General features: G+C 40.0%; 1 protein-coding gene across 3 annotated transcripts in view; it reads right to left on the reverse strand.

The window, feature by feature from the left end:
* kifap3a (kinesin-associated protein 3a) overlaps positions 1-24,375 on the reverse strand; it is a 212,305-nt gene that overhangs the window by 120,361 nt on the left and 67,569 nt on the right. For 2 of the 3 annotated variants that reach the window (XM_072573970.1, XM_072573968.1), the window contains exons 5-9: positions 22,132-22,273; positions 21,050-21,149; positions 15,960-16,080; positions 10,671-10,776; positions 9,984-10,166 (exon numbers count right to left, since the gene is read on the reverse strand). In XM_072573970.1, coding sequence (XP_072430071.1) covers positions 9,984-10,166; positions 10,671-10,776; positions 15,960-16,080; positions 21,050-21,149; positions 22,132-22,273 — 652 coding nt within the window. Of the gene's footprint in view, positions 1-9,983; positions 10,167-10,670; positions 10,777-15,955; positions 16,081-21,049; positions 21,150-22,131; positions 22,274-24,375 lie in introns of all 3 variants that reach the window. The other variant, XM_072573969.1, reaches the window with a different exon arrangement.

Raw genomic sequence — 24,375 nt, forward strand, 5'->3', positions numbered from 1 at the left:
CTCCTCCTCCATTTTGGACGGTCTTGGACAAGTGACTCCCATGTGTGTAGGAATGCTGCAATTCACCAGCAAAGCTTTGAGGTTATTATTGAAGCACTTCCTCTGTCCTCCTGGAGCACACCTGCTGTTTTGGAGCTGGGAGTAAAGCACCTGCTTGGGGAATGTTGTGTCAGTCATGCAGACGATAAGCCTCGCCCATCATAGCCAGTCAAGGGTGGTCCATGCCTCAATGCTGGAGATGTTGGCTTGGTCAGGGACACTGGTTTTGCTGTATCTTTTTTCCCCAGTGGATTCACAGGATCCTGCGCAGGCAGCACTGGTGGCAATTTTCCAATGTTTTGTTGTGTCTGCTGTAGTTAGTTCAAGTCTCAGCTATACAGGAGAGAGAGAATCACTACAACTCTGTAATCCATGATCTTTGTGTCAGATTTGGTGTTATCCTCAAACATCCTTTTCCCCAGGTCAAAGGCTGCACTACACACTGGAGGCACTGCTGGATCTCTTCATCAAGAGCTGGTTTGGCCAACAGGGCATTCCTAAAGTATTGGAAGCGGATAACATTCTCAAAGGCCTCCCCATGGGCCTTGATCATCAGGGGTTTGTGCCATAATGCCGGGCCAGGTTAGAGCAGGACCTTCACCTTGTGGATGTCCAGGCTGAGATCCATTCTCTCATATGCCACTGTGAAACTGACGATAGTCTGGGGTACATGCTCTGAGGTTGTACGTAAGCAAGCATTATCTGCATACTGCAGCTCAATGATATTGATTGGGGTGACTTTGGTTTTAGCTTGAAGGTGGCAGAGGTTGAATGATTTCCCGCTGGTTTCCTAAGTCAACTTCACTCCAGCGGGGAGGTGAATATTGCAGCAAGGTAGATCAAGAACAGTGTTGCGGCTATGACGCAGCCCTGTTTGAAACCAGTCTGAATTGGGAATGAGTTGATGGTGGAGCCACTTGTCATTAGCATGAATATTGTCCATCTGCAAGAAAAGAGAGAAAAGCTCTCGCTTCAAGCAAGATCCAAGCATGTTTATATGAATGCGCCATCAACTGTACTTCCATAGTTTGACTGCTTTTCACCAGCTAAAGTAAAAAAAACTTTGCAAATCCCAGCTGAACATTGCTCTTTTAACAATATATATGCTTTGCTATTAGTACATACAGATTCAAGCCTTAAGAGTGAAAAAATCCCCTCTAAAAAATTGGTGTAATTGCAGCAACTTCAAGTATTATATTTTTATTGTGAATATCTAGATAATAAATTCCATATTCTCTATTTCACTAGGTTTCAATTATACATTTTAGCACCTTCAAAGAGCAATTAATTTTTGTACCATATTTAAATAGATTTTCTGGAAACCTATAATCCAATGCAGAAAAGAAATCCAAAGACAGAGGGGCAATTCTGTTTAAATGCTTGAAATAAATGAGTAATACTTTAGGTGAATTATCACAAGACACTAAACGTCAAAGGCCAATAAACTATTTGCCAAATTAAAACACATTTTGCTTTTCAGATACAAAATTAATTTCAATGGATTTCACCAATGAAGTTAAAAGTATTGTATTGCACAAAATGTGAAGTGAAAGGGCAAACAATATTAAGGATTTAATGGTGCACAAACAGATTAATTCTCGAACAGTGAATTCTCCTATATATCCAGATGCAATTTGACTCTTTTTTGATTCAATCCATTTTGATTCTTTTAATGCAGAATACTTTGTTGATACATTAAAATGGAACACAAGGTGAGAGAATATTGAAGTCCATCGAGATCAGCAAAAGTTTATAAAACAAAAATTACCCTTTTTCTGCCAACAAGCTCGTCTTCTTACAATACTACCACAGCATTCAAGTCCCTTCACTGAACACTTTATATACGATCTAATTAAAACAATTTCTGGTGCATTGCCCATTTTCAACCAATTCATACCACGTGTACACAGGTGGGCTGAAAAAGAAATTGAGAACTTGTGAGGGCACCGCACGTATGGGGGTCCATGCACAGATCATCTGGGTCTTAACCTGAACCATCTGCATGTCCAAACCATTTTTCCCGTAACTCACTTTGAGCACTAAATGGTGCTTAATGTCTTTATAGGTTTTTCTTGATGCAAAAGCATTAGGCTAATGACAAAACAGATTGAAGAAAAGCTGGCTTTAATTACAATCAAGTTAAGATTTAGCACATCATTACAAACATTTAAGGTCTTCAGACAGTCATGTGTAATCCCATGGTAGTTTCACATTTTTAATACCTCCAGGAAAAAAAGTTAAACAGCAAACAAAAATGTTTCATAATGTACTTTTAACAATTAGGATGTTTAATATGTAAACTACGTATAAAGTCCTTTGATTAATATACAACCTAAGATATAACAGAAACTCCCATTTATTTCATTATTCTCATTGGGATGAAACAGAGTTCAATACAAAAGTAAAATTGCTTTTACTGCACTTGTGCTAACTCTACGCTCAATTTGGCAAATGCATAGGGGACTATTATTAACTAATACTAAATTGACTAATTGGCTTCCAGCAATAATACAGCAAGCTACAAATGAGTCATTTTCTATTTGCTTAAAGAAAGTCAAAAATCAACCAATGAAAGCTTCCTTTGATGCTACAACATTAAATTGAAGCAATTAAAACTTATTTGAGGCCAATAAGCTACCTTTTTTTTAAGTCATGATTTTCAGGCAGAGAATAGTTTTTTTTTAATAATTATTTGTTTCGTCCAAATACCTAGAGTAAACCCAAAAGAAAGTAGCACGAGCTCTCTTTCAGGACACAATAAACTAATCTATAGTTGTTAAATACATTAAAAGGTACTCCACCATTCAACACTAAACAAACTTGCATTCAGAAAAGTGGCAAGATTTTGAAACAACTACATGTTGCAATTTTGATAAATTCCTCTGTTACTCATACAGGATTACTTCCAGGTGTAACTTTTCAAAGACTTCTAAAGCTGATTAAAAAGAATGAAAAGCCTGGAAAATTTATGAGTTGCATTAACACCATTTTCTTCCCACCTCACGAAAGAAAAAGTGGACATCCATTTAGTTAAAATAAAACAAAATAAAGAGAGGAAAACAATCTCTGCACTTTTAATGGAAAACCATTGAGTGGGTCTGCATATAGAAAAGCTTGCTAGCATTTAATAGCATGTAGAGTCACAGCACAGAATGATTTAGAACAACAATCTAGGTTGTATTCGCTGTAAGGCTAAATGGGGTTATTCACTGCCAAGTGAGGTACGTCAATGTACAAACTAGGCAAAAACAAGTGAACATTTAACTTCTCAAAAACTGTAGCTATTCCAGACCATTTAATTACTCTTAAACAAACCACCCAATAGTTCCTGGTCTTCTACAGGCACCCATTATGAATGTGCTTTGTGTGAAATAAAATAATACATTACTTCAAATTATGAAAACTCAGTTCTATCTTGAATACTTGAGCACATTATGCAGATGACCACCACACTGAGTTAGATAACTGGTCCCAGCTCAAGACGACAGAAGCATTGTAATTGATTTCAGCATCTTAATGGCTAGTGATGGAAAAATGTAATTATCATCCCCAATGTCCACAAGTATATGAATAGGAAGGGGTTGGAGGGATACGGGCTGCGTGCTGGCAGATGGGACTAGATTGGGTTAGGATAGCTGGTCAGCACGGACGGATTGGACTGAAGGGTCTGTTTCCATGCTGTACATCTCGATGACTAAGTGCAAGTGAAAAAAAGGATCTAACTCAGTTCAAACAGCACACACCATGTTCCAAACACTTGGCCTATGAATATGCAAAGAATGCAATGAGATACTGAAGGATTGCCAGAAACTCTAAAATTATACCATAAAGATGAAGTCAAAAAACTACCCTGTGAAACTGTGTTTACACAATGTGTTTGAGTAGGCCTTTAAATATACTGATTTTTCTAAATTTCCTTTCAAACAAATCATCTTGAAACTTAATATGTATAGAAGTTTATGCACTATTATGATGGCTTAGATGACTAATTAATTACATTTGTCAAGAATCAAATATTTTTATGTTACTTAACAGTAATTTCTTTTAATCTAACTAGTCAGATGAACAATGAAGTGATCAATGGTTTGCAAAGATGAAAGAGGTAGAAAATGAAAGTAATAGTAGATAATATCAATTTCTTAATTCAAAGATCTAACCTGTGATATAGTACTGAACAGTAAAACACAAAGTCCGAAAAACTAAATCACAAAATTAATTTACATGCTTATGCTAATAACTATATCCTGAAAGGGGTACATTTTCAAGCTTTAATACTAGAATTTTGTTTTTGCACTGGTCATGAACACCGATCAAATGTGAAAACATTTTATTTTCCTTCCTTTTAATGGTTTATAAATTCTTACTATTTAGAACATAGAAAAATACAGCGCAGTACAGGCCCTTTGGCCCTCGATGTTGCGCTGATCCAATCCCACCTAACCTACACTAGCCCACTATCCTCCATATGTCTATCCAATGCCCGTCTAAATGCCCATAAAGAGGGAGAGTCCACCACTGCTACTGGCAGGGCATTCCATGAACTCAACTCGCTGAGTAAAGAATCTACCCTTAACATTTGTCCTATACCTACCACCCCTTAATTTCTTGTTAATTCACTGTTATATTTCCATATTCTACTGTTCATGATTTTAATTTATTTCAGCTTGAGTGTACTTGGAAAGATCTGATAAATCATAATACTTTGAGGAGCCTTATTTTTAAAATGCACCTTTTAGATAACTTTGTTAGCTATGGTATATTTTACACTAAGTTGAATATTCATATTAATTACAAAATCAACAATAACATTTGGGTAAGGAACAGAGGGACTGACAGCTATATCCAGTATTAGAAATCTTTCAATGTGGCGGGGCAAGTCGATAAGACTATACAGATGAAAACAGGATCGAGGACTTCCTTCGTGTGGAGAAACTTGAGAAGTGAAAATCATCCAGTTAGAAGAGTGGTGGTTTAGGATTTAGGACGATTACAAAATTCTGAGGAGTTCCCTCCAAGATTGAATGGCAACCAGAGGTCACAGATTCAAAATATTTGGCTAAAGAACTAGAAGAAAAATATGACAGCCTTTTCACCCCAACACAAGTTATAAGATGTCAAATGTTGAAAAGCAGACTTCTTTGGAATCCCAAAAGCAATTTGGAATCTTGACAAGGAATAAGTTTCAGTCACCAGTAAAGCTTTGGAGTGAAAATGAATGATATAATGGGCTAAGTTACCTCCTTCTGTGCTTTAAGATTCTACAACTAAAAAAAGTCCTTCATCTTTTGTCCCTTCATCATACAGGTTGATTAGAAAAATATGTTAACAATACATATGTATAGCAGACTCTATGGGAGCCTTCTTGTGGTGTCATGGCAGTGCTTTTACACCTGGACCGAGACTTGCTCCAGAGATGTGCAACAATATCGGAACAAATTGATTAGAAAACTTAGGCCCTATTGTACATCTATCGTTAGACCAGGTGGCCAGAATTCAAGTCCCAACTGTTCCTGAGGTTTGTAATAATATTTCTCAGAACGTTGGTTAGAAAAATAGGTTAAAAATCTTTTTTAAAATGATAAAGCAGACTCTTCTTCCACTTCCGTGGTCATGTTCATGCCTGAGTGTCCTTGGAGATGGAGCACATTGTGTCCATCAATGCTCTCAATGTCTTTAGAGAGAGGTGGGCAGCACAGGGATTATAGTACTTTATCTCCTCCGCCAACTCTTTTTGATTTAGCCCTTTGCCTCTCTCCCTCAGTGCTCCTTACCACTGATGGCTTGCAGTACCCATAATAGGTTTTGCTTGTAAATATTTAATTGGTTACATAGGTGATTACAGGTGATGGTTAAAATAAAAAAAAGCGGAGAAAAGTCACGGTGATTTTGGTGGTGGGACTGTTGCTCAGTTGTGCCTAATAGGTCAGAGTAAAATTTAAAAAAAGACCCACAGCCTTTAGAGAGGGGTGGGCATCACCAGGGATACAGCGTGGTGGGAAAATCACTCAGTTGTGTGCAATAGTACTTCTTGGCAGAAGAAAGAAAAAGCAGACCACTGCTTTTGAGAGAGATGAGTTTTATTCCCCCAATCCCAATGCCAATGCCATTTTGATTTAGTCCCTACATCCCCCTCACTTTTGATGGTTTGTATTGCCCATAACAGACTTTGGTTGTCAATATTTTATTGGTCACATGGATATTTTATTGGTGGTGGTGAATTTTTTTTCTCTTTTTAAGCAAAAAGAGTCACAGTGATACTGGTGGTGGGAAAGTCATTCAGTTACGTACGATAGAACCTCTGGATTAAAAAAAGCAGGGCTCTTGTGGTGTAGTGGTAGAGTACCTGGTTGTATCTCTGGGCTGTGGAGTTCTGGGTTCAAATCCCACCTGCTCCAGAGATGTGTCGTAACATCTCTGAACAGATTGATCAGAAATATTTAGAAAAGAGAGCAAGATGATTAACAGTTAAAAACAAAAACCAAACTCATGGGAATTTGGTGGTGAGAAAATCGTTCAGTGGTGTGTATTAACACTTTTGAATATCTGAAAAAAACAGAATCAGAGAGGGTCTTGTAGTACAGTGGTAGCATCCCTAACTCTGAGGGATGGTGGTGTTCAAGCCTGAGTTCAAGTCCCACTTGCTCTAGAGGTGCGTAATAGCATCTCTGAACAAGCTGATTAGGAAAATGTGCATGTGTGCGCATGTGTTTGCATAAATGCATCTATAACTGTGTGTATATATTATATACAAATAGATAAAGCAGTCTCAGTCACAGTGATTTGGTGATGTGAAAGCCATTCGGTTGTGAGAGAGAACATTTCTGGATATATATAAAAGCTGACTCAGACAAGTCTGCAGAACTGCCTGGACTGGGCTGGAATTAGCCTTTGTATGCAACAAGTAGTGGCTCTATTTTGGCGTTCAACAAACAATGTTCCGTTCCAGTCAGGCTTCTTCCGCCGCCTTTGCCTCCACACCAATTTCTTCAACCAAGACTCTCGCCCACCCTCTGACGACCCCTTCTCCCACCTCCAACACACCCCATCCACCTGGACATCCCATGCTGGCCTCTTACCCGCCCTCGATCTCTTCATAGCCAACTGCCGCCACGACATTAACCGCCTCAACTTCTTCACCCCTCTCACCCACTCCAACCTCTCACCCTCGGAACGTGCAGCCCTCCACTCCCTCCGTTCCAACCCCAACCTCACTATCAAACCAGCAGACAAGGGAGGCGCGTTAGTAGTTTGGCGCACCGACCTTTACACCGCTGAGGCTAAACGCCAGCTCACGGACACCTCCTCTTACTGCCCCCTTGACCATGACCCCACCTCCCACCACCAAACTATCATTTCCCAGACCATCCATAACCTCATCGCCTCAGGGGACCTCCCATCCACTGCCTCCAACCTCATAGTCCCACGACCCCGCACCGCCAGTTTCTACCTCCTGTCCAAAATCCACAAACCTGACTGCCCTGGCCGACCCATTGTCTCAGCCTGCTCCTGCCCCACCAAACTCATCTCTGCATTCCTCGACACTGTCCTGTCCCCCTTAGTCCAAGAACTCCCCACCTACGTTCGGGACACCACCCACACCCTCCACCTCCTCCATGATTTTCGCTTCCCCGGTCCCCAACGCCTTATCTTCACCATGGACATCCAGTCCCTGTACACTTCCATCCCCCATCACGAAGGACTCAAATCCCTCCACTTCTTCCTTTCCCGCCGTACCAACCAGCACCCTTCCACTGACACCCTCCTTCGACTGACTGAACTGGTCCTCACTCTGAACAACTTCTCTTTCCAATCCTCCCACTTCCTCCAAACCAAAGGAGTAGCCATGGTCACCCGCATGGGCCCCAGCTATGCCTGCCTCTTCGTTGGATATGTCGAACAGTCCATCTTCCGCAGCTACACTGGCACCACCCCCCACCTTTTCCTCCGCTACATCGATGACTGTATCGGCACTGCCTCGTGCTCCCACGAGGAGGTTGAACAGTTCATCCACTTTACCAACGCCTTCCACCCCAACCTCAAATTCACCTGGACCATCTCAGACTCCTCCCTCCCCTTCCTAGACCTATCCATTTCTATCTCTGGCAACCGAATCAACACGGACATTTACTATAAACCGACCGACTCCCACAGCTACCTAGACTACACCGCCTCCCACCCTGCCCCCTGTAAAAACGCCATTCCATATTCTCAATTCCTTCGTCTCCGCCGCATCTGCTCCCAGGAGGACCAGTTCCAAAACTGTACAACCCGGATGGTTTCCTTCTTCAAGGACCGCAATTTCTCCCCAGACATGGTCGACGATGCCCTCCACCGCATCTCTTCCACTTCCCGCTCTTCTACCCTTGAGCCCCGCCCCTCCAACCGCCACCAGGACAGAACCCCACTGGTCCTCACCTACCACCCCACCAACCTCCATATACAGCGTATCATCCGCAGTCATTTCCGCCACCTCCAAATGGACCTCACCACCAGGGATATATTTCCCTTCCCTCCCCTATCAGCGTTCCAAAAAGGTCACTCACTCCGCGACTCCCTCGTCAGGTCCACACCCCCCACCAACCCAACCTCCACTCCCGGCACCTTCCCCTGCAACCGCAAGAAATGCAAAACTTGCGCCCACACCTCCCCCCCTACTTCCCTCCAAGGCCCCAAGGGATACTTCCATATCCGCCACAAATTCACCTGCACCTCCACACACATCATCCATTGCATCCGCTGCACCCGATGTGGCCTCCTCTATATTGGGGAGACAGGCCGCCTACTTGCGGAACGTTTCAGAGAACACCTCTGGGACACCCGGACTAACCAATCCAACCACCCCGTAGCTCAACACTTCAACTCCCCCTCCCACTCCACCAAGGACATGCAGGTCCTTGGACTCCTCCATCGCCAGACCATAGCAACACGACGGTTGGAGGAAGAGAGCCTCATCTTCTGCCTAGGAACCCTCCAACCACAAGGGATGAACTCAGATTTCTCCAGTTTCCTCATTTCCCCTCCCCCCACCTTGTCTCAGTCAAATCCCTCAAACTCAGCACTGCCTTCCTAACCTGCAATCTTCTTCCTGACCTCTCTGCCCCCACCCCACTCCGGCCTATCACCCTCACCTTAACCTCCTTCCACCTATCGCATTTCCAACGCCCCTCCCCTAAGTCCCTCCTCCCTACCTTTTTATCTAAGCCTGCTGGACACACTTTCCACATTCCTGAAGAAGGGCTTATGCCCAAAACGTCGATTCTCCTGTTCCTTGGTTGCTGCCTGACCTGCTGCGCTTTTCCAGCAACACATTTTCAACTCGTTCCTGAGTTATTACACCACCTACTAATGGCCATCTCCTTCAAAGTATACTTCAATAACTGAAAAAAATGTATTTCCAAGTCAAAACATAATTAACTTATTCAAAATATTCATGCTTATTACCCAGCTAATAATGGAAATTGAACATGCTTGCTAATAACACTGTTAGCATTCATGGATTTGGCAGAGTAAATAGTAATGTAAAACTTGAACTCAGTTTGGTCTGCAAGTCAAATGAAAAAGATGACTATAACAAACTTTTCTTGTTTTAAAAGTTCTGTTTTTGTTTTTTTTTGGATAATGGTTGACTCCATCTGATTCTGATCTTGAGATAACCAGTCAATTTCATGACTTTGATTTGCTATCAGCGTTGCTAGCCAAAATCTGTAACAGCTAAAAGTGATTTCTTGGCCAATTATTAATATCGTTAGTTAAGACCAGCACTGAATGCTCATCCTCCATTTCACTGGGAATAGTGTGTCATATCTTATTCCTATACTGGTCTGATTTGAATAGTTCAACTTCATTCTGACATTTGAGAAAATTTACTTAAATGTGATAAGAAAAATGTGAAATTTTGTTTTTACATAATCCAGTCAATATATAAAGTAGGGACTCAAGACTACCTACCATATCATTCTTGTTCTCCACAAATACACTGAGTTTCTTTAGAAAGGACATCACTAGGATCAGCAACTCAAAGTTTTCTCTATCAAGTGATTTCACAAGCATGTGAACGATATTTTTGTTCCTCATTTTCAGTTCAGTCCTTGTATCTTCAGCCAGATTTAAAAGAAGATAGAAGGCAACTAGAAAAGAAATACTGGAAGTGATTTTCTTTTTAAACAATAAAATCCATGAGATTCAGTGCAATCATTAAACCATTCTGAACTTTTAGTGTAAAACATCATTAATTTATACAAACACTAAACAAAAACATGAAATTAAATCAAATATGTCAAACTTTAAATATGATTGAAGTGTTAAACATAAATGAAATCATTTATTTTGAAATAACTATTCAATGGAACTTAAGTAGTACTTAAATCCATATCTAAACTATCATACATATAAAGACTTTGCTTTCACAAACAGGTGTCAAGAATGTATGAGGGATGGTAGAGGTGAGACTTTTTCAATTAGTTATTCCTAACAAAATCATGAATGCCCATAAAGGAGAAATGACTGACTTTACTAAACAAATATAATGCAGGAAACCCTCCCCAATAATTTGAAGAAATATGCCAGATCAGAAATTCCTTCATCCTGTTTTTAGCAATTTACTTTTTTGTTAGAAACAAAGTACCACCTACCTCTCAATAGTTGCTCTTGCTTGATAACCAAACCCTGATATTTCTTGTATGTTTTCTCATAGTCTTTCTTCAGTACGTGGTTATCAGAATCATCGTCAAGTGAAGGCTAAAGTTAAGGAATAATCACTTCCATTATGTTAATTTCTGTGTGATTCAGAGTACCCTATGAATATAAATCTATCATAAAAATTAAAAACTTTTGTCCTAAGAAAATTGCTATCGTTATTTATGTAAGCACAGTAATGGAGAAAATATTTCAACGCAAGTACCCCTGTATCTGAAAATGGTGTAAGCTTAATTACATCACCTTTATTCTTTCATGAAACGTGAGCCATTATTGGCAATGCAAACATTTGTTTCCAACCCGATTTGCCCTTGAATATGCTAGGCCATTTCAGAGGACACTTAAGAGTACAACATGTTGCGGTGCATCTGCAAGCAAATATAAGCCAGAACAGGTAAGGATGAGAGATTTCCTTCCTTGAACAGCATTAGGAAACCAAACTGCTTGTTTAGTTTTATATCATTAAAAAACAAGTTCTGGAGAAACTCAGTTGGTCTGATAGCATTTATAGAGGGAGAAAAACAGTTAATGTTTCGAGACCAGTAACTCTCTGTCAGTCACTGAACTGAAAATGTTAACACATTTCTCTCTTGACAGACGCTGCCAAACCTATGTTTCTCTAGTGCTTTCTATTTCAAATTTCCCAAATACACAGTCCTAATATTTTATTTGAGGGGCTTTTTACAATAATTGACAATGGCTCCATGTTCATCACTATGGAGACTAGCTTTTGATTCCAGACTTATAAATAAAACTAAATTCCATCAACTACCATCGTGGAATTTGATCTGATGTCTCCAAAGACAGATTTTTTTGGCCTATAACGGAGTCATTACAGGGAGTCAGGCAAGTGGAGTTCAGGTCACAATTTGAATAAGGATTAGGCCATTTGGTCATTCAACAAGATTAAGGCCAATCAGATTACAACCTTAAATGCATAACCTTTCAGCCCCTTGGTTAACAAGAATGTATCTATTGTGCCTTAAAAATATTCAAGGATTCTGCTTCCACCACTTTTGCAAAAAGCAAGTTCCAGAGACTGCCAACCCTCCAACAGAACTAAAATTGCCTCGTTCTTGTTCTAAATGGGTGCCCCTGGCTCTAGATTCTCTCAACAGGAAACCTTCTCTCTCTATCAAATTCTGAACAGCGCTTAAGATCTTTCTGACTTCCATCAAATCACCTCTTACTTCTAGACTTCAACTGATAAAAGTCCTATCTGTCCAGATTTCCATCACTATACAATCCACCCAGTCCAGGTGTTAGTTTGGTATAACTCTGAATTGATTCCAACACACTTACAGCGTTCCTTAAATAAGGTAATCAATACTGAACACAATACTCCAGATCGGACCTTTGTGTCAGCAGCAAATTTGGCAACCTTTCCTTCCATCCCTTCATTAAGTCCCATATATAAATTATAAACAGTTAAGATCCCAACATTGACCTCAGCAGTGGACCAATCATTATGTCTTTCCAACGTGGGAAAAAGATCCATTTAAGCTTACTTTCTGCTTCCTATTAGCCAACCAATCCTCTATCCATGCCAATATGCAACCCACTACAATGAGGTTGATTTTCTCCAGTAACCTCTCAGTGCAAGTAATGCCTTATCAAAACGTAGAACATCCACCAGTTAACCTGTAGCCACAGCACATTATTTCCTCAAAAAGATAGAGTAGTCAAACATAATTTCCCTTTCACAAAACCCGTTGACTCTGCATGATTATTTAAGTACCTCGCTGTTACTAATTCAATAATAGATTCTACATTTTCCATATGACAGATGCTAAGCCACCCAGCCTTTGTATTTTTTTCTCTCTCTCTACCTTTTTGAATAAAAGAATTACAATTGCTACTTACTGACTGGATGGGACTTTCTACAAATGAAGGGAGTTTCTGAAAATTATATCCATGGCATCATCTATTTAATTTGCAAGTTCTTTAAGTCATACAATGAAATCCATCTGGAGCAAGCCATTTACCAGCCTGCATCTCCAACAATGTATTCAATGGAATGACGTTTCTGGTGACTATAATTTCTGAGTTTATTCTTTCCTTCCGATTGTTAATTTAATGTTGCTTCTAGGATGTTACTTGCATCCTGCACAGTGAAGACTGATGCAAATTGCCTGTTCAGTTAAGCTGCCATTTCCTTACTTTACAGTTGTAATTCTCCAAACTTACTTTTATTATCTTAAAAATCACAACACCAAGTTATAGTCCAACAGGTTTAATTGGAAGTACACTAGCTTTCGGAGCGTCGCTCCTTCATCAGGTGGTAGTGGAGGGCTCAATCCTAACACACAGAATTTATAGCAAAAATTTACAGTGTGATGTAACTGAAATTATACATTGAAAAACTGATTGTCTGTTAAGCCTTTCATCTGTTTGAATATCATGATAGTTTCACTTCTTTCATGTGTAAATCACAAAACCTTTTTTTTAAAAAAAGGTTGCATTCTCAGGTTAGCTGTTAACAATGGGGATAGCTAGACAATATGTTGAAGGTGTTAACCCCCTGTGCTCTCTGTCTCTGCTTTTATAATGCTTTTCTTACATATTTATAGAGACTCTTAAGTTTCTTTGTTTACGTTTCTGGTTAGCTTTCTCTTGTACTCTAATTTTTTTGTATTTTTTTTAAAATATTTTACCCAAACTCCTGATGTACAACCTGTCATTGCATAATTGCATTTTTGTTAAGTTTGCTGCTTTCTTTAACCATTCTAGTTATCTATGAAGCATCCCTTTGAATTTGTCATCTTCTTTAGAATTGCAGTGTGAATTAAATAAGATTTTCTAAAGCAATTGCAAGGGTTTGGATGGATATGGGCCGGGTGCTGGCAGGAGGGACTAGTTTGGGTTGGGATATCTGGTCGGCATGGACGAGTTGGACCGAAGGGCCTATTTCTGTGCTGTACATCTCTATGTCTCTAACATTTTGGTGCATAAGGAGGTGGTGTTAGCGATTCTGGAAAGTGTAAAAATAGGTAAGTCCCTTGGGCCAGACGGGATTTATCCTAGGGCTCTCTGGGAAGCCAGGGAGGAGATTACCGAGCCTCTGGCTTTGATCTTAATGTCGCCATTGTCTACAGGAATAGTGCCAGAAGATTGGAAGATAGCAAACATTGTTCCCTTGTTCAAGAAGGGGAATAGAGACAACCCTGGAAATTATAGAACTGTGAGCCTTACTTCGGTTGTGGTTAAAGTGTTGGGAAGGATTATAAAAGAGATAGGACTCATAATAATCTAGAGAGAAATATGTTGACTACAGATAGTCAACACGGTTTTGTGAAGGGTAGGTCATGCCTCACAAACCTTATTCTTTGAGAAAGTGATCGAACAGGTGGATGAGGGTAAAGTAGTTGATGTGGTGTATATGGATTTCAGCAAAGCGTTCGATAAGGTTCCCCACAGTAAGCTATTGCACAAAATATGGAGGCATGGGATTGAGTGTGATCTAGCTGTTTGGCTCAGACATTGGCTAGGTGAAAGAAGACAGAGGGTGGTGGTTGATGGGAAATGTTCATCCTGAGTTAAGTTATAGTGGGGTACCGCAAAGAACTGTTTTGGTCCACTGTTGTTTGTCATTTTTATAAATGACTAGGATGAGGGCATAGAAGGATGGGTTAGTAAATTTGCAGATGATACTAAGGTCTGTAGAGTTGTGGATTGTGACGAAGAATATTGTAGGTTACAGAGAGACATAGATAAGCTGCAGAGCTGGGCTGAGAGATGGCAAATGGAATTTAATGCGGAAAAGTATGAGGTGATTCACTTTGGAAGGAGTAACAGGAATACAGAATACTAGGCTAATGGTAAGATTCTTGGTAGTGTAGATGAGCAGAGAGATCTCTGCGTCCAGGTACACAGATCCTTGAAAGTTGCCACCCAGGTTGATAGTGTTGTTAAGACGGCATGCGGCATGTTAGCTTTTATTGGTAGAGGAATTGAATTTTGTAACCATGAGATCATGCTGCCGCTGTACAAAACTCTGGTGTGGCTACATTTGGAGTATTGCATACAGTTCTGGTTACTACTTTGTAGGAAGGATGTAGAAGCTTTGGAAAAGGTTTAGAGGAGATTTACTAGGATGCTGCCTGGTATAGAGGGAAGGTCTTATGAGGAAAGGCTGAGGGACCTGAGGCTGTTTTCGTTAGAGAGAAGGTTGAGAGGTGACTGAATTGAGACATAAAATAATCAGAGGGTTAGATGGGTTGGACAGTAAGAGCCTTTCTCCTCTGAAGGAAATGGCTAGCACAAGGGGACATAGCTTTAAATTAACGGGTGATAGATATAGGACAGATATCAGAGGTAGTTTCTTTACTCAGTATAGTAAGGGCGTGGAATGCACTGCCTGCAACAGCAGTAGACTCACCAACTTTAAGGGCATTTAAGTGATTATTGGATAGGCATATGGACGAGATGGAATAGCGTAGGTTAGATGGGCTTCAGATTGGTTCCACAGGTCAGTGCAACATTGAGGACCATAATGTTCTTTGAATACGATGGCACCTTAGAAGTTCGAACACCCGTAGGGTCCACATCAGCAGAAATGTCTGGAGAGGAACTTTGTAGCCCAAGGTTTGCAAGATCCTTGGAAGAGGACTAGAGAACGTAGACAGGAAAACAGAAACATCAAGAATGGAAGATTTCTCGCAATTTACATGTCACGCTTGTATAATAATGTATGTGTACATGGTCCTGCAGATATAATGGTTGATAATTTTCAGTATATATTGGAGAAGACAGGGCAGAGCCATTCAGAGTATCAGACAGACTTTTATTTAACTAGCCTGACAGACTTTGAGGTTGTCCTAGTCCAATTTGAATGCAGATTAGGTAATATTTCAAACATTACTCCATTTGAGAGTCTGCTTCTTATCTGGCAAATAGATCTTCATATTGACTACGCAGAACCTCATTCTTTGTTCTGTTTCATTGGTACTTACATGATGACCAAACCCTCCTTCTGCCACAAAGTTATTTTCCCAGTCCCAAGCCTGAATATCAGACAATCATGTGAACCCTCAAACTGTGCTGCAAAGAAGCATCAATCCCTCTGACTATATTGTCCCCTACTTCTGCTCACATCTATGTTCCAATAAGACCTGCTAATGTGGATCGGTGTTGCTACTGTAATTATTTATGAAAACTTTTTAGATAAAAATCATAACTCTGCCATTTACTTCTAGATTTAGTTAAATATGACAAAGGATATCTACCTTCTTCTTCTTATGAAGTTCTTCTTGCCATAGATCATGCCTCTTCAGTTCATGGTCGATTATATTCATACAGAGTGCACCAATTTTATAGTGAGTAATTAGTCCATGAAATTGAGAAAAACTACAAGACAAAGTTAGATCAATTTGATCACAAAAGTATTTGTGTTCTGAATAACCCAAGCCCCATCTGAACCTAATTACATTCACGCTATGAAATATTATTATCTAATACAACTGAAATATGAACTACAGAATTATGAAAGCGGGAAAAACTTGAAAAAAATTAATTTCTAACCACTGGCAGCTATCGAGTCTAGTGTCTCCCTGATCCCATGATCAAGCATATCACTGAATGGCTGTAAGCGCTCCAAGGTATGAGTATGGACAGTGGCATGAAGTTTGGCAGTCATATTTCAGAGAAGTTAGAAAGGGATCTTAACAAGTATGATCATGCACCTGTGAAGATAGAAGTAAGATGACTGAATAGATGAACAGTTGGTGCAATAGAGAGGGTTTTGATTCATGAACATTGGAACTGGCTGAGGGAATGGGCATCATTACAGGTGCTGTCAAGTGTCCTAGCAGGGTGCCTTGCAATGCTATTGAGAATTGCAGGAGGATGGGAACCAGGATTTTTAAGGGCTAACAAGGTACATAAAGGACTGTGAGATAGAGGAGCATCAGGGCTAGGATAATATTCTGAAAATCAGACTTACAGTCCATGTATGAAATTGCACAGAAAATAAGCTAAATGAATGGCAAGCACAGATAGCGCTACAACTACGACTGTGGCTATAACAGAGACCCGGCTCTAAATAAGTGCATCACTGGGTCCTAAATATTCAAGGTACTCAGTACAGATAAGGAAGGAAAGAAAAGATGAGGAGCAGCAAAATGCTTTAAGAAGCACGAGAGGTTAAGAGAGAAGATATCATAGAATGGTCAAGGACAGAATTAAAGGTTAAGAACCCATCAAGATATTATTACACTACTGGGTCTATTCTATAGGCCATCAATATTACTGATTCATGTGCAGGTGAACATTTGTAAGGAAATTAAAGAGATGTGCAAAACTCGAGAGTAGTTATTATGGGAGACATGAATAACCCTGATATAGGCTGGCTAGTAATAATGTCAAGGGCAAAGAGGGAGAAGACTTCTTTAAGTTGACTCAAGCGAATAATTGAGCTAAGTATATTTCTGGTCCAATGAGGAAGGAGGCATTGCTGGATCTGATTCTGGGGAATGAATAGGGACAAGTAGATAAAATATCAGAATAAGACATTTAAGGAACAACAATCAAAGTAGTGCGAAGTCATACAAAATAAGAGACATAAGGGGTATAATTCCAAAGTGGTGTCAGGAAAGGAAGACCTATAGATACACATGCACAAATCACTGCAAGTGCCAGGTCAGGGTAACAGCATAGCTAAAAATGTATACTTGATCCTGGACTTTATTAATACAGGCACAGTACAAATGCAAGAAAGTTAATTCAGAATCTTTACACTGTTATAAATTGGAATAGATCAGAGCAAACCACCTCAAAACATATTCAAAATATAGTCGTCTTTAATTTTTTTTATTTTAAAAGTAAGTGTAAGGCATTTCATTGTAGGTGCAATTTGTTGGTCAAACCACTCGACTTGAAGCAAAACATACTATTTTTACACTACAGTTAAAATAAAGACAAAATAAAAATAAAAGAATTGGCTTAACTCTACAACCAAAAGAACTGTGAATGCTGCAAAACAGAGAGAGAAATTGCTGGAAGAGGTCAGCAGGTCTGGCAGCATCTGTGGACAGAAATCAGATTTAAGGTTGCAGGTTGAGTGACCTTTCCTCAGAACCTGAGTTCTCCAACCCAATATGTTAACTCTGATTCCTCTTCACAGATGCTGCCAGACCTGGAGAGCTTTTCCAACCATTTCTGTTTTTGTTTGAGGTTTAACTGAAACTCTTATTGAAATGCATAAGAAAATATATAATAAACAATTAACTGTTCCAATATAGTAACCTCCCTTAAACACACCCTTAGCAAAAGCAAATTCAGGAGAACAGATGGTCTCACATGGAATTCTAGCAGCAGGAAGAGAACCCCAGCTTTTATCTCTAACAAGGATAAGATGGGTGTGGAAGCTCTTATTCATAGAGTCATAGAGTCATACAGCATGGAAACAGACCCTTTGGTCCGACCCGTCCATGCCGACCAGATATCCCAACCCAATCTAGTCCCACCTGGGACTAGATTGGGTTGGGATATCTAGTTGGCTTGGACGGGTCGGACCGAAGGGTCTGTTTCCATGCTGTACATCTCTATGACTCTATGATTCTATGAATAAGAGCTTCCACATTCAGCTTCAGGACCCCAGCAACTGCAGAAAGCTAAAACTAAAAATCCTGGTTCAGAGAGATTTTGACCCCATCTTTTCAGGTTATTTCTATTGTTCCAACTTAAAAAAAACCCAGGGCCTCACAGGCTATTTACTTAAACAGCTTTGAGCAGACAGCTCAACACTTCTGTCTCTACAGTCCATTTTAGTCAGTTTTTTCCCCCACCATCGAACACCTCCATCTTCCTTCAAAGTCGTGACAACATGTTGGTAATTACATTTTCTCACTCTACGATGTGTATAATTTTCAAACTGAACGAAAGCAATAATAAGCTCCGTCTAAACGATCTGGAATTTTTATCCCAAATTCTTCCAAAAACTTTCAGTATACACAATTGTCTCAGACATATTGCTGGCAATATAAATGTTGAAATTTTGTAATGCCAACACCAATATCAAGGTTTCTTTCTCAAGTGAGAAATTTTCTGGAAAAATACCTAATAGGTCTTTCTATCTTCTTGCAGTCTTCTTGTAAGAGTACAACACCAACACCCACATCACTCGTATTGATTATCACCTTGCATGGCTTTGCATATTAAGACATGGCTAACACTGGGGCAGTGGTTAACAGCTTTCAGACTTTCAAATGCCTTCTGACATTCTACCACCAACTGAAATTTTCTGCACTTCTTGTCAGTCAGCGGAGCAAACACTGCTAAAATTCAATATGAACTTCCGATAAATACCAGCGAATCCTAGGAATCGTAGTGCTTTCCTCTTCATTGATGGTATAGGAATCTCACCAGTAACCTTAATTTCACATCCTCGTGGGCCATTTGTTTATGTCCAATAACTTTGGCGTTTGTGAACTCATTCTTGGTCAGGTTTATCACGAAGCCTGCCTCCTGAAGTCAATTGAACTATTACAATTGATACTCCAATGTTCCTTCTGTGTGATTAAAAATCATCAGATCATCGACACACACCACACAATTGTGTAATTTCGAAATGACTATCATTTAGTCTTTGAAGTGTGGCTGGCGCATTTTTCAGACCAAATTGCATGGTTTTAAATGGGTGTAATCCATTCAGTGTCACAAAAGCCAAAATTTTCTTCACTCTTTCAGATAAACATACCTACCTGCCAGTATCCTTTGAGTGAGTCCAACTTAACATAAGCTGCTTGTCCCACCTTCTCAATACGGTCTTCCAAATGTAGAATAGGATATGAAGCAGATTTGTCTCTGCATTGATGTTGTAATAGTCCACACATAATTGCACTGCACCATCTGGTTTTGGCACCATCACTATGGGTGAGTTCGATTCGCTGCAACTAACTGATTACTTTGTGTCTCAATGCATGCAATCAATCTCCTTTTAAACCTGTACCAACCTACGGATATTGCTTATTGGAACAGCATTTCCTATCTCTACATCATGCATAATCAGATTAATACTTCCCAGCTTATTTCCATATATCTCCTCATGTGACAGTAATAACTCTTTCAGGTCATTTTTGATTTTCTTCTGTAAAGTGAGTCATTTAATCCCAATTCTTAAGGATTTTCTCATGACCCCATTTAATTAGAGGAATGTCCAATTCAGAATCATCTGAACTTGGTTCTTCACTCTGTTGTAACCTTTTGCTTTCCTTCCCAATCAAAATACCTTTTGAGCATATTCACAATGAGATTTCTTTTACATGGCATTATCAAATAATTCATCTCATTCAATATCCTTTTTCCCAAAGACAGGTCTCGAGGTGCTTGATGCTCCTGCTCTACTTTGGACAGTCTTGGGCCAGTGATTCCCAGATGTATGTGGGAATGTTGCACTTCACCAGTGAGGCCTTGAGGTTATCACTGAAGCAATTGGTCTATCCCCCTGGGCAACCGTACCAAACCCTTTTTTTAATTAGCCTGCCTACCTTCAACTCCACGTTCGCAGAACTATGAACCCACATCTCTAGATCTCTTTGTTCGGCAACACTTCCCAGAATCCTACCATTAAGTGTACAAGTTCTGCCCTGATTTGCTTTATCGACATATAACACCTCATATTTATCTAAAGTAAACTCCACCTGCAACTCCTAATTGGAACAAAATTCTTACAGGAACAGAGGACAATGAGTGAGACAGAACGGTTTGGGGAAGCAACTTAAAAGCCTGGGAAGTATGAACAAGAAGCCAAAGTCTGGAATGGAGACACTGGGGTAGAGATTTAGTCGTGAGGTTTGAAAGGACAAACAGTTGGTGATGAAGAGGGAAAATAGATTTAGGTTTGTGTTTATTTTCTACAATGGGTTGAAGAGTATTGGTCAGTTTTGATAGGATATTGAAGCCAAGTACAGCTAGAACTGGACGGCTAATTCAAAACTCCCTATATGCAAGGGAGCCAAGAATGTTGACCACATATTAAGAAAGTATGTGCATGTGTACAAACGTAATGGCAGTCAGAAGTTTTCTCTGGGGTAAGAACAACAAATCTGGAGATGACCAAGAACATTGATTGCTTGAGGTTTGTAGCAAAAATCAGTCTTGAGGCACAAAACGGACAAATCTTAGCTTTCATCATCTTCTAATTCAACTGCTGTTACTTTTGGATATTTAAATCTGCTATTAAGTCATTTACCTGGAGTTTTATAATTAGTATGTACAGAAGCTTGAAAGTCCAATTTTAAGTAACCTTTAGAGAGGCAGAGTAGAAAAGATAATTGCCAACTGCTACATGCATTGTTAACATTTCAAATGGTCTTACCTAGAGAAACAGAAAAATATGTAAATAATGTTGGTTGCAAGCTCCACACTTTGCTTCCAGTCTTCTCGTAACACTCGAGCCAAAGCACCCAACGCAGTCTCTGAAGAGAGAAATTATGATCTTAACATGAAGAGAAATCAAAGAGAATTCAAACACAAAATAAACTTGAATATTCCACTGTAAATCCAACATCAATATTACCCAAAGTAACATATTCAAATGACAGGTATTTTAAATCAATATGGATAAATGTAAATTTAAGCAAAGAACTAAAAGACCAAATCTATCTCATTAGCACGTGCCTTAGATCAAAGGTGAATCTACAAATTTGAGGCATTTTAGATTAGATTCCTTACAGTGTGGAAACAGGACCTTTGGCCCAACCAGGTCCATACCTATCCTCCGAATAGTAACCCACCCAGACCCAGTTTGCTCTGACCAATACACCTAACACTATGGGCAATTTAGGATAGCCAATTTACCTGACCTGCACATCTTTGGACTGTGGGAGGAAACCAAAGCACCCAGAGGAAACCCACACAGACACTGGGAGAATGTGCAAACTCCACACAGACAGTTTCCCGAGGCTGGAATCGAACCTGGGACCCTGGTGCTGTGAGGCAGCAGTGCTAACCACTGAGCCACCATTGAATGACAGAACAGGTGGAATTGCCTACCACTTTTCCCACATTGGTTCTGGTGATGTCTAATATTAAAAGTAGAAAAAGTGAATTTATTTTTAAAGTGACAATAAGTGAAGATAAATGTTCAAATACGCAACATTACCGGATAAAGTTAACAGAGAAAGAACATCGGAAAGTCATTAACTAAAAAACTGGAGTGAGATTAACAAAACTTCCATAATATTGGTTGCTGGACAAGCAGGAGGCTGGAAGGACACAGCAAGCCAGGCAGCATCAAGAGGTGGAGAAGTCAACACTTTGGGTGTGACCCTTCTTCAGGGCTTGGAAGGCTGTAAGGGGAGCTGCAGATATTGCTAAGAACAAGGATAAGGAGCAAGAAGGTAAAACTAGATACTTATGACAGGACATTGGTGCTTTATGGCTGGAAAGTTTGCTTACCATTTTGTAGCAATTCTTCCAAGTTGTCAGGATTACGAGCTAGTTGAAGAATGAGAGCTGAACCCCGCACTTTGTCAGGTATGTCCTCATACAGCAGTTCAATGTAATCTTCTATATCATTAATATTTGCAATTTCATCAATCTGCAGGTAATAAAGAATTTGAATGGGAATCCAGGTATTATTCTATTGACTTTACATGAGTTGCATGAAAGGATTAAAAAAAGCCAAAATTGAAAAGAAAATGCATTTTCCATTAACTAATCTGCCATCAACAAAAACAACAGGATACATGACTTTGTTACAAAACGTTCTGAGAAATGCCAGCATCACAGTCACCAATTAAATTCAACATGTTATCAACAAAAAAATGGAAGCACAGCATACTGCAAACCGTACGAGCTCAAAAAACATTCTGGCAATAGTACTGAAGGCATATGCACGTGAACTAGCTGAGTCAAGCTGTTTCAGTCCAGCTAAAACACAGGTATCTATCCGATAATGTGGAAAGATGACAGGATACGTCCTGTCAATAAAATGTCAAGCAGTAATTGGTTGGGCTGGATATATCCCAAGAAATCTACTCTTAATCATCAACAAAGTGGTGTTAAGAATCAAGGGGAGTATTATTAAGTGGTTCTTGCTCAACAGATACCTCACTCACTGACACTGAGGCTGCTGAGCTCCTGAACTCATGACAGCCGTCACTCAAACAGGGACAAAGGAACAACTTCAGAGACAAGGTGAGTGCGACTGCCGTTGGCACCAAGGCAGTAACTGACCAAATCTGGCACCAAGAAATCCTCACAAAACTCGCGTCATTAGGAATGGGGGGAAATCTAGTCACTGGCTGCAGTCATAGCTAACACAAAGAAAAACAATTGCAGTTGTTGGAGTTCAATCATTTCAATACCAGCACATTACTGCAAGATATTTTCAGGGTAGTGCCCCAAGCCTAACCATCCTCAGCGGCTTCAATGACCTTCCTTCCAGAAGTGGGAATGCTCACTCGCAACTGCAAAATGTTCAGAGCCATTTGTATATGCAGCAAGATCTTCCATTTTAAGTTAATTCATGGTATGGCCAATGATTTAATGTTCAACCCAAGTTGTTTTTGAAAAGGTTCTTGAACTGAAGTTAATTTGGTATAGATTTAGCCACAATGCTATTAGGGAAGGAGCTCAGGATTTTGACTCAGTGACACTGAAGAAACAGGGATACATTTCCAAGTCAAGGTGAGAGGCTTGGATAGGAGCTTTACATGGAGACAAAGTCCAGAATGTGGTAGATACATGACAAGTAACACATGAGCCACAGAAGTGTCAAGAAATAACCATCTCCAACAAGAGAAATTTCAAACATCTCCCAGTGATATTTACTGGCAGTATCTTTACCGAATCCCTTACCATTCAACATTCACAATTGACAAAACTGAACCAGATCAACCACATAGATACCACAACGACAAAAAGGAGAGCCCTCTCCTTCCATAAAGTCTGACTACCATCTACAAAACACATGCTGGCACGCTCTTCACTTTGTGGATGAGCGCACCTCAAACAACAAAGCAGCTCAACACAATTCAGGACAAAGCAGTCTTCGTTGATTGGCAATGTAGCCATTACCTTAAATATTCACTCCCGCCACTACTAACACAGCGTCAGTCATGTACACCTATGCTGGCTCCACTGCTTTTCATCATTTATTTAAATGATGGGGACGTGAACATAGAAGGTATGGTTAGTAGATTTTCTGATGACACCAAAATTGGAGGTGTCGTGGACAGCAAAGAAGAACACTTCAGAGTAAAATAGGATCTTGATCAGATGGGCAAATGGGCCATTGAGTGGCAGATGGTGTTTAGTTTAGATTAAGGTGCTGCATTTTGGAAAGGCCTATCAGGGCAGGAGTTTTGGGATGTTGCCAGGGTTTGGAGGGTTTGAGTTGTAGGGAGAGGCTGAAAAAGCTAGGACTATTTTCCTTGGAGCGTCGGAAGCTCAGGAGTGACCTTATGGAGGTTGATAAAGGACACCAATAGGATAAACAGACAACGTCTTTTCTTTGGGGTGGGGTAGTCTAGAACGAGAGGGCATAGGTTTAGGGTGAGAGGGAACAGATATAAAAGAGACCTAAGGGGCAACTTTTTCACACAGAGGGTGGTGTGTATATGTAATGAGCTGCCAGAGGAAGTGGTGGAGGCTAGGACAATAACAACATTTAAAAGACATCTGGATGGGTACATTAAT

The sequence above is a fragment of the Chiloscyllium punctatum genome, chromosome 7 (assembly GCF_047496795.1).
Source record: "Chiloscyllium punctatum isolate Juve2018m chromosome 7, sChiPun1.3, whole genome shotgun sequence".
NCBI classification, from domain to species: domain Eukaryota; kingdom Metazoa; phylum Chordata; class Chondrichthyes; order Orectolobiformes; family Hemiscylliidae; genus Chiloscyllium; species Chiloscyllium punctatum.